Source organism: Carassius gibelio, chromosome A10 (assembly GCF_023724105.1).
Source record: "Carassius gibelio isolate Cgi1373 ecotype wild population from Czech Republic chromosome A10, carGib1.2-hapl.c, whole genome shotgun sequence".
In the NCBI taxonomy this organism is placed as follows: domain Eukaryota; kingdom Metazoa; phylum Chordata; class Actinopteri; order Cypriniformes; family Cyprinidae; genus Carassius; species Carassius gibelio.
This window is the reverse complement of record NC_068380.1, coordinates 9,376,656-9,391,411: the sequence shown is the minus strand read 5'-3', so window position 1 is coordinate 9,391,411 and position 14,756 is coordinate 9,376,656. Positions and strand designations below refer to the sequence as shown.

The 14,756-nt window shown below is 40.7% G+C and overlaps 1 protein-coding gene across 4 annotated transcripts in view; it reads right to left on the bottom strand.

The window, feature by feature from the left end:
• Positions 1 to 13,884, bottom strand: part of LOC128021105 (roundabout homolog 2) — a 62,903-nt gene extending 49,019 nt beyond the window's left edge. For all 4 annotated transcript variants that reach the window (XM_052608039.1, XM_052608040.1, XM_052608041.1 and 1 more), the window contains exons 1-2: positions 13,337 to 13,884; positions 909 to 1,235 (exon numbers count right to left, since the gene is read on the bottom strand). In XM_052608039.1, coding sequence (XP_052463999.1) covers positions 909 to 1,235; positions 13,337 to 13,400 — 391 coding nt within the window. In that variant the 5' untranslated portion in view covers positions 13,401 to 13,884. The remainder of the gene's footprint in view (positions 1 to 908; positions 1,236 to 13,336) is intronic.
• Between the last annotated feature and the right edge of the window lie 872 nt (positions 13,885 to 14,756).

The following is a 14,756-nucleotide window of genomic DNA, read 5'->3' as shown; positions in this document are numbered from 1 at the left end:
GTAATAGTTTCTTTGCTTTCCCTTTTAAAGAAAGATATTGCACCTTAACAGGGAGGTTCAGATCCTAATTAGATAGCAGAGTGTGGATGAATTGTAAATGCTTTTGGTTTTGAAGCATTTTGCAATAAGAATGCATGGAAGAAGGATTTAATAGACAGGATTTATGAGTAGCTGGAGACAAAATCTCCGTTTTGGCTTTGAATTGTGTGAGAACGGTGCTATTCTTTCCAAGCAGTGCCAGGTACTTTTATGTCTCGCTGATATCTCAGAAATACTCAAGAAGGTGAAGGATCTTTCCATTTAAGGTCTGCAGGCCACCTAGAAATGATTCTGTATACGAAATCACAGAGCTCTGAGGTCGCATGACAAAAACATTTTGTTGTGGAAGCATAATGAAATTGCAGATAATCTAATGACCAAAATCAAATAGTGCCATCAGCATTTAATTAGTGTGTATTGGATTTGGGAAGCCCTGCTGTTAAAACCTGGAGCCATTCCATGAGAAACACTGAAATGCTGGTGGATGTTTTTAAGCTAACATCTGTCACCTGGAAGCAACCAGCATTACGCTCCTCTCTTGGCCATTTCTAGGGTAGAATTTATCTTGAACCACAGCTTCCATCCATCTATATTAATACCACAAATCAGATTACCTCCTCTAAAACTAACAATGACCTCAGTGCTTTACTCCATCCAGGGACGATGGTTATGGGCCTCTGCAGTGAGTGGAAGACTAAACAAGATCGAGTGGAGATGGAAGAGAAGGGAAAAAGATGAGGAGAGCAGGACAAAATGGGAAAGCTTAATAGAAGCAGCGGAAAAAAGATGAGCACTGCGGAAATTTGCAGCCGGAGAGATTGAGGAAGAGGACACGAGGCAAGGATCAGAGTACAAATGAGCTGACTTACTTGCGACCTCCAAAGAGGCATTACGGCTGACGGCCTCGCCCAAGTAATTTCTTGCTACACACACGTACACCCCTTCGTCCGGCTTGCTTCGCCTTCCATGAACGATCCGGAGAAAGAAAAGGGAACCACTGGGTAGGAGCATGCGGTGGGAGCGTGGATCCTCACGGTCCGTTTCGACTCGCTCACCATCTTTGTACCACTCCACCACAGGGGTCGGCCGACCTTCGGCCTTACAGTTCAAAGTGGCGGGCTCGCCTTTGGAAACAATGAGGTCTGACGGGTGTTCAACAATCCGTGGTGCGGCATCCTCCAGCCTCGGTCGAGATCCTATTAGAGAGAGAAAATCAGTGGTTATTACTTGCATTACATGAGAGAATTTGGTATAACAGCAACTGCAATAACACCAACACAGTGTCTTAACCAGATATGCCTCAATTCAACACGCAGTACAAGTACAGTTGTGAATCTCTGACAGCAAACTGATTTGATTTATGATTCACTGCCTTTCAGTTTAAAAGTTGCATATGCACTAGAGCCCGACCAATATGAGATTATTTTGGGGCTGATGCCGATACCAATATTAGGGATTCAAAAATGCTGATATCGATTGTGACGAGTAGGGCAGGGCCAAGAGCCGTGGGAATAGGTCGAGGCCAGTGGAGTAATTGGAAATGAGCGACACCTGCACCACTCACCAGTCTCAAGTCCCATGGAGGAGCTCCAAAAGGATAAAAAAGAGGAGTTACAACAGTGAGGAGAAAGGACCAGGCCTGGATTTTATTTTGCGCTTTGTTTTTGGTTTTGTTTTTGTGCGGCAGTTGTCCGCGAGGGGCTGTCGCGTTGTTTTGTGTTTATTTTATTATTAAAGTTTCATTTGAATATTCGCTGGTTCCCGCCTCCTTTTTCCCGTGATTATGAACATTTTTAGTGTTACATCGATATGTCAGCCAATATTCTTTTTGTATGCTATATTATAGTACAGTTGTATAGTAATGTTAGGAGAATATATATACATAAACACATTTTTTCAATGATAACTCAAATGTGGTCATCGAACACTTATAATGATGTGACAAACATAAGCCTATGTAGTGGAAGGAGTGTATTTAACACTTAATTTCTTAATTTAAGAAATTAAACAAGGTAACTGTGTAGGGCAAGCTAGTTACTACCAACCCAACAAAGGCAGGTTTATGCAAGAAGCACAGCTCTTCTAAAATGAATAAGTAATAATAATTAATCATATTTTTTCACCAATTCTGTGTCGTGTATTTTCTGGTATTCAAATGAATTCCGCGATTCCATCCATGTTTTCTGCATCGCGGAAATCATAAGGCCCTACTAATGTGGCAAATTAATATGATAATAATAACATTGTTGTTTATTTACTTAGCATTGAGTCTCTCCAACTGTAGTTAAATTAAGAAGTTATACATACGTATTGCTCATATGCATGTCATAAACTGGCAGTATGAAAATTATATGCTCTAAATTCAACAGCTATCAAAGAAAACAGAAACTCATTTCAATCCCGCAGTAGCTGGAATGCTGGGATATGTAAACATAATTTGTCTTCTGTTTTAAGGCACATATGAATTCATGCTGACTGCCAAGGGTTTTTTGTTTCACACAGTTGTTGAGGGGAGGGGGGCCGGGGGAAACCGCTGGTATGGTAATTCAGGTAGGCTTTCAGAAAGCTTTGAAATTGCTTTTCTCTCTCCCAATTTGAATGACAGTGTGGTGGTGGGACAATTACAGATGAATAACAGCAACACAAACTGATTCACAACAAGACCGGGGAATTTCAGCCATCGGGAGATATCTGGGGATGAAAGTGAGTCATTGTGCATGGTGATTTTGGAAATAATTACCAATCCCAGCGGCAACAATTATATTGGGGTTTAAAATCTGTGACAGGAGAGAGACTGTGATTTCCAGCAGTCAGAGTGAGAGATGGTGAAAATATCCTTCAGTTGGAAATTAATCATGTGTGATAGCTCTAACAAAAAGCTATAGACATCCCCCAGGGGAAACGTCCATCACCACCTCCAAATACACAAAAAGTTACACAGGATTATGAAGAAAAACAGTAATGCAATTCACACACAGAGATAAACTCTAATCTAACAGTTTACACCAACAAAATTGCAATCAAAATAGTGCTTTTAAGGATTATTTCTAACCATTCAGATCTGCAAGGTTTACTTTGCTTTATTACTTCATATTCAGTGGAGTGGATAAACACCCCTGGGCCAGAGACTAATGCAACTTAAAACAAACCCATTTCCCAACCACTTTACCCCGGCCATGAATAACATGACCTTACAGTAGTAGTACATTGGGCCCCATCCGCAAGATATGGCAAAGGCAAAACCGCAAGCTTTGTGTTCACCTCCGAATCCCCAGGACTGTTGCCCTTCTACTTTTCGAAAACAAATAGCCCCGTGGCCCCGCTGGGTTAAGGGAGCGGAGACCGCCAGGGTTTGGCTAATAGCTTTTAGCGGACACTCATAGACTGCCGAACAGACTGCGGTTGGCAGGGAGTGGAGGAGAAACAGTGGGGTAAGAATCCAAGAACAGGCTTCTAAAGAAAACAAACCAAACACTGCCGACTTGCCACAGAGGAGATGTAAGGCAGGGAAAGAGATGGAAAATAAAGCCTGAGCTAAACTTCTAACAGATAATAGGCCTATCTCACCGAAATTTGACCTTGAGAATACCAGGGGGACTTGGGACAGTCTAAGAGAGCGACCGAATGTGCATAAAGAAATGGAAAACAACATCTGGAAAGGTTGATTAATCTCTTGCCCTTAGCATTCCAAGTGTTCTAGATCAACGAGTCAGCCATTACGAGGAGCTAGAACTGCTACTTGAGAAAAAAAAAACAACAACCAAAAATGAAACCCGTAGTGGGCCTTTGGGGGATTTTGACGGCTCTAAGGAACTTTGTGGTCTCACATGTCAGAGAACATCAATCCCTCTGGGAAACAATGCACTTTAAGGGTCTTCTGAGGCAGATGACAAATGTCCAAGAGCATCTTTTATATACAACACTTGGAAACTAACATTAAAATGTCTCTAGTACTGACAAGGCAGGAAAGAATTGGTCAAATATGGAAGTGAATAAGGCAGAACAAAGGTGATATAATTTTTAATAACCTTGTCGCAAATGGCTGCTTGGCTCCAGTGCGAATTGAAAGTGCTTTGATTTCTGGTCACAGAGTGAAATAAAACTGAGACCATCTTGCCTGCATTAATTATTACTGCTGTTCGCCACGGCAAGCCACTCTTTTTCAAGTATGACTGTACTACAGACATGAATGGTACTTCAAACCATGTGGCTTGTTAAGGATTCAAATTATTAGTTACCAGACTTACGATTTTCTCAGCAGATGAGAATATCCCTCCAAAAATATTCTTATTAATTGGTCATATTGAAATTATGCCTGAATTTTGCACAATTCTATCATAGCACAAAAATCTTGGCTAATTCTACACTACATCAGTAGCAAAACTTCAGTCCAGCTGTTAAGGATTACATCCAGTAAATGCTGCTGAAATTACAGCATGTCCTATCTGGAAGAACCCATACAAGTGGCAGTCTCACTGGGTGACACGCTAGTAATGGTTCCAGCAGTTAGATTGATTCGGATAAAAAGGGAGGTGCTGCAAACTACAACTCATCTGCTCTTAAAGGTATCAAGCCCTTGTACTGTATTAGGAATTTGACCTTGTTATGTGAAGGAAGGGGGTGGGGGGTGAGCCAGCGCTGGTAGGAAATACATCCATCTGGCTAACTTCTGATCAATCCCAAGGGGCTTTTAGCACTAAGAATATTTATCTCCAGTGTTCGGGGGAAGAAATAAGATCTCTAAACACAGCCCGGCTAAACAAAGAGAGATGATACAAGCCATGTGGCTGTAACAAGACATACTCTGCAAATTATTCACAAGCTGATTCAAAACAGCAGGTATAAGCAACATAAAGGCAAATATAAGCAGCAATTATTCCGAGTCTTTCAAGAGAAGGTGTCAATGCCAAAGGATCTCCATGACAACCGTACAAGGAAAGGTCAGATGTCAATCTAATAATTGTCTCCATCCCTTGAAGTATGTGTGAAAACCTGGAGGTCACAAGAAGAAAGATAAATGAAGTAGGCCTAGTTCTAAAGAAGCGCAGATTAAAATGCAGGAGGAATTATCAGCGCAGGACAAAATTTGTAGAAAATCTTGAACAAAAGTAATTTTTCCTTAGATGAATAACAAGATCCAGAAGAACTTTGAAATCTGAAACAATTTTGCAGCATGTCAAAATGTGGTATTAGATAAAAGCGCAAAGCTTTGATGCTCAAAGCACAAAAATGGCCAACTTTTTTTCTCCCAATCCTCATCTGCAATTCTTTTGAGAGGCTTCCCGCCCCCCTTAAATAGATGATTATTTAACAACCTCACCCCTCCTTTTTCACTGGAATCTGGGGATTGATTTGCAAATGTGCATTCATTACCCTAAGTTAAATTAAGAAGTGGGGGCATTCCTTTCGCCACTCTTTCTTATTCCATTTTATTAACTTTAATTTTTGCATTTACAAACAACAAAGGGGCTCTTGAGAAAGAACACAAACCCAGGGTCATAAAGCTATGCTCTTTACTCCTGTGGCTCCTGACAGTGAGAGGACAAAGTGAACCTGGTCACATGCACAAAGGAAATTACACAGGAGGGCTGCTGTTTTCCTCTGGGATGAGCGTGTTTCTGCCAGAGTCAATGCTGCCAGTTGGGAACCAGGATGGATTAAGCGCAGTGGCAAGCGCATAAATTCCATGACAGCTTCTACAGAGGCAACCTGACACCTTTAGGGGATGTAGCAAGAGCTGCTTATGTGCTTCCTGCTTAAGAAACAGCAAAAGATGTTGTGTTTACTGCAGGGGATGAGGAGGATTTCTCATTCCAACAAAAAGAGACAGCATCGAGTCACGGAGCCTTAGCAAAACAAAGTCTACGTGCCATTGTGGGTTCAGGGGCTGTGTGTCCACTGCATGAGCTTTGATGTTTTTCAAAGAGACAAAATACTCCCTTTGTTAAAATAGATTTCCCATGAATGCAAAAGGTGCTGGTTAGTAAATAGCCAGATATTCCTACTTTGAGGAGAACAGCACAAACCTCTTTGTGATATATTACTCAACCCAATCCCAAATCCTTAATCTTTAGAGTGGTGCAAATGGGACTTCCTGATATATATCAGATTTTATCTTCCCGCAAAGGCTCATCTGGCCACTCCATTGCTTTAAGAACCTTCACACTTCACAAAATAAACAGCACACACTGGCAACGTCCAGCTGAAGGTATTGATCCCTTTGTGGATTCCCGAGAGAAGTCGTGGTGGAAAAGAGAAGGGGAGTAAGCATGATTCTTTCAGTGGTTCAACCTGTTAGTGAGAATCTCTTTAAGTGCTGACCCTAAACCCTACGATCTCCAACAACACAAAGCTCTGAGTTCCCTCAGGTGATCAAGCCATGAAGCGTAAAAAATAACCTTGGTCACCCTGGACTTGCCAAACTAGCTCATTCCTTTAGCGTGAGGGCATTTTTAGTACAGGCTGTGAGGAATAACTTGCTTTTCTCTGGGAATAGCTGTCTTTTTGTGTTGCCATATTCTTAGATATGTATCAGTACTCTGAGACACATTCGCCCAGGTTCATTCAGATTCTGCAAACCCTTTATGGGGGCAGGACAATAATACCACAGTCTGTTTTCCCTGACCTCCTGTAATTCAAACTCTCCTCACCAAAGAAAAACACATCTGGAATACATGTCAATGGCATATCACATATCTCAAGGGGGCGTCAAGTTCTCCCATAGAGGAAGAAGTAGGGAATAAAAGATAAATTGTGCATGGTGGCGACAGTGGAGCTCCGTCCCAGCTGCTCTGTGTTGTCTGGATTTCTTCAGTGCCCCGCTAATGGAATTGGCACGGGTGGGGAGACCAGCATACCACGACTGGTTGAGATAGCATCAGCTTCCTGGTCCTCCTAGCGGTGCACCATGTTCCGCTTGATTAATCCCACCACGCACTTTCCGCTTGACCCCAACACTGCCAGATGAGGCCCACACAGAACCACAAATTTAGCAGGAAGTGAAGTTTCAGGCAGAGGAATCTGACTGTATAGCATATCTAGATGTTTTGACAAACCTGATCTTATTTCTGCTATTGACATCAGTGGCTTTAAAGCACAAGCGAAGTTCCCTCAGAAGACTGCCTCATCTCCTGATCCCTTAAGACTGCCATATTTCAGCTTCAGGTCAAATTCCAGTTAAAAGGTAAAACAAAGTGTAAGTGGGCTTTGAAGTCACTTTCTTCTCATCAAAAATTATAAAGCCGCTTTAAAAATTCTTTCAATCTTCAATGGCTGGAGCCAACCTGACTATTCGGACTACGGCGTAGTCTGCACTGTACGGACAGGCTTCATGTTAAATACATGCTCGGGGAAAACGTGCATAGAATGAGTCGATGATTAGGCCTATATTCAACATTTGTCTACTCCCGGAACAGTGGAAATCTGCATATCTCCCCCCTGAGGTCCAGAAGAAAACATATCAGATTCAGGATGTGTTCTTGTTGCTTTGATGGCTGATGATTGCAGGAGGAAATGACCAAAATAAGGGGTAGGGAAACCCCTAGGCTTCTCTTAGCGCTGGACTTAACCTGTGAATGTTTCGGAAGATCTGCAACATATGGCACTGGACTGGTGAAATACACAGCTGAATCGCTTTCAATTAGTGATTCACACATTTAACAGGTTTAACATTTAAGTCGAGTGGCGCTCGTCTAGATGGTGGGTGTTTTGCATAAGAATGACTCACGGGGTCGGTCATAAACATGAGCAGCCCCGGCACGAGTGGACACATGACTGACATGTAGGGAGGGAAGAATTTTCTACTTGAGAAAGGCATATGAGATAAAAGACTAATTAATGGACTGCATAATGATGCGGTGCATTCATATGCTGACAAAGTGAATGCTTAACTTTAGCAGCCCAATTAATAAGACTACTGCGCATTTTTAAATTTAAAACAGAATATAATATTATGACACATATCAGATGAATTCAACTGGATGCTATAATTGACCGTTTCAGACTTTCATGCTTTGGTAGTGTATTATATAAATATCAAATGTTTGATACGAGATAAAAGAGAATTCCCTCAGGAAGTGCTTTTGCCCTATTTAGGGTAACTGGGGCATTTCTGTCACTTTTAGTGGCAGTTTGGCCCAAAGCATTGGAAACCACATTTCTGACTCTGGTCTGAGAGCTAGAGACTGAAAATGCTAAATTTAAGATTTAATTTGCATTAGTCTACTGCACAAATCACTAAAATATTTTGTCATAATAACTGACCAGATATGTGACCCTGGACAACAAAACCAGTCATAAAGGTCTATTTCCTGAAATGTATACATCTATAAATTTATACAGCTTTCCATTGATGTATGGTTTGTTATGATATGACAATATTTGGGCCGAGATACAACTATTTGAAAATCTGGAATCAGACATTGAGAAAATCGTCCAAAGTTTAAAGTTGTCCAAATGTAGTCCACTCCTTAGCGATGCATATTACTAATGATAATACATTTTTTATATATTTATGGTAAGAAATGTACTAAATATTTTCATGGAACATCATGATTGCTTAGTATCCTAATGATTTTTGGCATAAAAGAGAAATGTATAATTTTGACCCATACAAGTATTTTTGGCTATTGCTACAAATCATACAGAAAAAAACTCTCTAGCACTAGCCAGCAAAAAGCATAAGTCATGGTATTTTCAGCAGGGAAAGATTCCTGCAGTAAGAGAAACTATTCTGCATAGAATAGAGCTGATAATATCAAAGTTTTGCCACACGTCTGTGGAGACACAAACAATCGCCCGTTAACTTTTCAATCGCTCCGACAGAGACAAAGACACAGAATACTGACACCATGGAAAAAACATTCACAACATTCTTTGCATTGCACTCAAGGACCAATTCCAGCTCTGCCAAGCTGCGATTTTGATCTACACGCCCATTAAACGACTACTGCGCACGTAATGTCCATGTCTAATTGCCCTTTGAACCTGGCAAGTGTTATTTACTGGAACAACACAAAGATCACGACTGATGAGGATAATGGGGTCTCAAAGTCAAATAGGAGAAGAGGAACGAAGTTGAACAGCATGAAAAGTGTGTACACATAGGCGCCGGGAGGGAGGAGAATGAGAAAGAAGTGTGTGTTAATGAAGGTAATCTAATAGCAGTGCCCATGCAAGATAGAGTCTGAGTCATTAAATTGGAGCTCCTGATGAGACAGCACACACGGCCTCTGGCCCTTTTGTTTACAGTGTGCCCAAACACACACTTATATACACTATTAGCCAGGTCTGTTTGCATCAACTAGTAAACAGAGCGAATAAAGAACAAACCAGAGGTCTCGGTTTCTCCAAGGACAACACAGTTGCATCATGTAAACACTCAAAGCACAAGCCAGCTGTTTTAGAGTTGGAGTGAGTTGTTACTCAGTGTGAGAGTGTGGTAATCTAGGCTCAGCAGGTCCTGATAATGAGCAGTCATACTGTGTTGTTTGTCAAAAGGCATGGATCAGGAGAAATATCGAAATTTTTCGCCCAAAGGTAATCCGATAATTAAAGTGGCTGAGAATTCATGCCATGGGAACTGTGCTCCAGGGCTGGAGATACTAAGGATTCTTCGTCTGGGTATGTAAGTGGTATGTCGCCTTGGCATGCAGGTGGCCCCTGCAGAGCCCCATAGATGCCCACAGCTTCTTTCCACACACTGGAACACAGATAAACTGCAGAACCCACTTGAAATGATCCAAAGTCTTCAACAGGCTTATCTTAATGGATATATTTACATGATGGGAAGAATGAGTATTCAGGATCTAAAGTTAAAAAGCAAGCACAAAAAGTGTGAAAAACTTGCTTTGGCAAGTAAACTAAAGTTAAACTTTTGCATGGTTTAACAACTGTTTATCCATTTATCCTTTAAATAGTACAAGTTGGACCTTTAATGTATGTATTTCACTGCAATTTTTAAGAGTATACCAGTATTATTGTGGAAAAAAACAAAGATAAAAGAGTTTTGGGATTTAAAAAATATATTCGAATTATTCGAAGAGGATTACTGTGATACATTGCTGTTGGATTGCAAATGCAGCTAATTTGTGTGTTTCAAAGGCTTATGGACTTTAAATAAGTGTGCTGCTTGTGACACTCTGTCTGTCTCTCTCTCTCTCTCTATTAATACATTACACTCAGTTTCAGGGCTTCCCAAATTTAATAAGAATATTTTTGCCATTTTAGGTACACGGATGGATGAAGGGTGAAAAGAAAGGGATGATGGGGAGAAAAGAAACACCTGCTACTGTTACAGCCTGACGTGCGAAAAGCCCCATACTGAAAAGATCCTTGGAACAACCATGAACTTCTTTTATTGTATTATTGCTGATATAAACCACACCGGCTACTATCCAGTTATTGGATGGGAAAGAGAATCACTAAACCACTGCTGTAGGGCATGTCAATATCGAAGTGATGAGAAATTTTCTGATTAAACAGGGAGGCAGCTATATTTCTTGACAGAAAAGATAAATATCGAACTCAGTCAGGGTTGGATTGCTAGATAGAAAAAGGCATTCATTAATGAAAGATACGATCTATAGTCATTTAAAAAACAGCCAAAGAGAGTCAAAAGTGGGTTATGTACTTTTCCTATCGACGGCCATCTAAATCAATGACGTATTTGCAGAGACAACCTATTTCCTTAAACCAATTAATCCTTGTATGTGTGTCACTTTTTTAAATTAAAGTTTCCACACGTTCAACAGTTCTGCAAATGTAAAGCAAGCTACCTCTTAAAGGAAGTAATCCCAGATTGCATATTTCAGAAAGCTGAAAAGCTAACAAATTATAATCGATACTACTTGTCATATAAACACACTCAGAGAGTTTAGTCTGGCCTCTCTGATTCTTTGTATAGTGCTTCCCATTTGGAACACGGCCTTGAAGGTCACCACAGCCACTGGAACTAATGCGTAGGGCCATTAAACCGTCTTCATCTGCGGCCAGAGACACAAGGTTGGACAGATTGATGCCAAGGCATTGTGTTGTGTCCCCATTCACCCCCACACAGCTGGAGCTGCCATCTTTAGGGTTCAATTCAAACTTCCTGTCAACGCTAGAATAATAAAACAGAGCTGTATGTGTTTCTGGCTTCCTTACTTGACCAATTAATACCTGCCACAAAGAAGAGGTGATAAAAATGTGCTATTTTTGGAGATGAGCTATGCTCTTGCATAGTGAAATGTATGCTTTTAATTAAAGGGTGTCTTTTATAAACGCACATTTGTGGTGCAGCTATAAAAAAAAATATAAAGAAAAGAATCACAAAAAAAAAAAAAAAAATCTTTAAGTAAGATCTCAGCAACAACAAAAGATACCGAAAGATACAAGATGTTTTGTCTTCTCGGCAAGGATCTGGTAAAGAACCTGAATGTGCCGGGACAGAAATCAGACATCAGAGACATCAGAACGTGCTCAGTAGGAGATGCAGCATTTATCTCCCTCCTTATTGACAGCCTCTCGACAGCACACCGTTTACACAGAGGAGACGGGGAGTAACTGTGCGAGCGAGCGTGCGAGAGGGAGACGCAGGCTTCTCTGAGTCACACCCCTCATACACACGCGCGCACATATGCTCCGCTTCTGATCTAAGGAGCGACGACAGTCCTGGAGACGTAAGACATCAAAACAAGCTGTCGTGCATGGAGGGAAAACCCTAAATGACACGCTTTATGCGAAAAGTCGTAGAGCTTTTGAAATGCTGCCAATCAAGCACTTTTTACTGTATAGGACGTATGGCTGTAGATCCTTGTCAGTTCATTGAAAAATACAAAAGAAATGTTGTACTGAAAAGTCATTTTTTTCCATTTTCCACTAAGGTTCATCTGGTTTAAAAGGGTGTGATCATTGAATGAGTCAAAGGCCGGCAGTCGTTAAATGCTTGTTTGGGGACAATCCGGGAAGAAACAACAGCTGTTTGTGGCTGTTTAAAATGACTTCAAAAGGAGGCGAGCAAACACACGTCCTACTTGAGCTACAAATGTAACTTAGACAAACAACAACCACACAACAATCACACCCAGAAAGGATCAGGCACCTATAAATGAAAAGTTGAAGTGTAAATCAATGCATTTTCTTTCATAACCCTAATCAGGTGGGAGAAGGCGAGAGGAGATAGGCAGCGGCCCTCACCACAACCCTGAGCTGGATAAAGTCAGGTGTGTGAGAAGAACGGGGCAATGATAAATTCAGCTACACTTAACTAACCAAGCCTCACTTTTAGGATGGCTTTGAGCTTGTTATAAAAAACGGAATTGGTTTTGGTTTGGCCAGATCTGCTCATGAAACAAAAGAAGAGCAAAGTATTGTCGACACAATTTAGACTGGACTATGGATCTGGTCAGATAAAAGCTTTGCATGTCATTTCATCCCTCGTCTGGCGGCTGTGCTGCCCTTGATTCAGTGGCAGATTTTGTCAGTGGTTATATTAGAGGACAGATCTCAGAGGCAATGTTTACTGCCCCATAAAACAGAACTTCTGTTGGCCAGCACTGCCAGCAATACCACTGATCTAAGCACGATTCAATTCAAGCTATGCAAGTGTTTGCGGCCAGGGCTCCTGAAGGTAGACACGTTTCCAAAAGAACATTTTAATGGCATTTCTAACTCTTAGCTAATTTGTACATTATTTCTAACTAATGATCTATCCTTCCTCCCTGAGCTGGTTAGGAGTCTGAATGAGGGGTCTTTGAGACTGTAAGAATTTTAAAATCCCTAATACAGAGGAAAAAGTACTTGCAATAGATTAAAACAATTAAATAATGGGCTAATCTATCCAAAAGTGAGGGTATTTACTGTAAACTGGGTCAAGCTGGTCTGTTTCGAACATATATGTTCATGTATAAACAACACTATGTATTGAGGATAAATCTATAAATCATCTGTTTATTGTTTACATTAAAAGCATTGTGTATATAGGCCTTAACGCCTTCTAAGGACACATGAGATGTGTAATTCAATCATTAAGGGGTTTGACTTTACTATAACTTGAGATAAAGAACATCTCAGCCAAAACATATCGACTGTTTGAATATTAAAAACAAATATTATTAGAAAAAAAAAACTGTTCTGCTGCTTTGTATGAGTTCTGTAACGTTATGTCCATTATCACCGAACAACCTAAACAACACCATCCATAAGAAAATTATTTACGTTTAATTACACCAGAGAAGGTGTCGACAACTATTTCACAATGTTTAGCAGTTATAATCCTTATATCGCCATCTGTAGTGTAGTATTTTCTCCACCTTACCTTGAGACACGCATATGATGGCAAACACAACGAGCAGCGCATCTAAAGTCCCGCGAAACTCCATCACCCTCAGATGTAGCCTACAGTCCACTTCAGTCGCCTTTATCCGGACAAACAGTCCCTAAAATCACCTCAAAAGCGCTACAATCCGGTACAAGTGCGAGGAGACGCGTTTGAAGAGGCGGTCACATTGAAGAACTTTACAAACTAGACCCAAAACACACAAAAACCTGTGTCGGTTAATCTGATCATCACAAATAGTGCAGTGTGCGTTGCGCTCGGGCGCTGATCTGTATACGGTTAAAGAGTCAGTGTAACGGACAGATAAGATGAGATGCTCAAAGTCCGTCCAAGATGCTCTTAATTCCTCCAAGATTCATTTCACAGGCAGAACATCTTTCGTTTCTCGCTTTCCTGGATCATTGAAAAGTATCCGTTCTTTAATAGCCCATTCAGTCAGATTTCCACCCCAGCCGCTGCCCTGCACTCTTCCCTTCGCTGTGAATGAACGGATTTACTACTGTCGCGTCTCCGGGCGACTGTCTCGTGGCTCAAGCCCACCCCCCGACTACCTTCAGCAGTTACCCACACTGGGGTAACAGCGCTCTTAAAGGGCCAGGCGCTTGATTTCGCACAGTCTGCAGATACCGCTGTATATAGTGAATAAATGAAATTCTGGAGTAGTTGTGAGAGATGGTTCACTCCATACAATGAAAGTGAATGGAGACTCGGGATGTCATTCTGCCTAACATCTCTTTTTGAGTTGAGACCTTATGAAGGATGAGAGTTTCATTTTTAGGTCAACAACTTCTTTATCACAACATTTTAGTTGATCACATGTTTTCTGAGAATAATGTCTAATACAGCATTTTAGCTCATTTAGATGAATAGTTTACTCAAAAATCACTCATGTCCTTCCACATCTCTCTCTCTCTCTCTCTCTCTCTCTCTCTCCCTCTCTCTCTCTCTCTCTCTGTGGAACACAAAATTAGATTTTGTGGTATGTTTAATTCTGCTCCATACAACGGAAATTAATAGAGACAGGGTTGCTCCAAAACTGAAAAAATTAAAGCACCATAAAAGTATCATGAAAGCAGATCACTTGTGCATTATACTGCAAGTCTTCTAAAATCACGTGATAGTTTAAATATATTTATTAAGATATAGCTAAAATGTAATAATAATAATTACAATTAATAATTAAATAAATAATTGTAAATAAATACTTTTTGACTGAAAATCTTCCCTCTCTGCTGTATGGGTTATTTTTATAAACTGGCAACCCGTCATTGTATGGAAAAGCGCTGCCAGAATATTTTATACAATTACTGTTTTTGCATTCCACAGAACAAAGAAAGTCGACATAAATGATGACATGATTTCCATTTCTGGATCAACTGCAGTATATATACACACACAC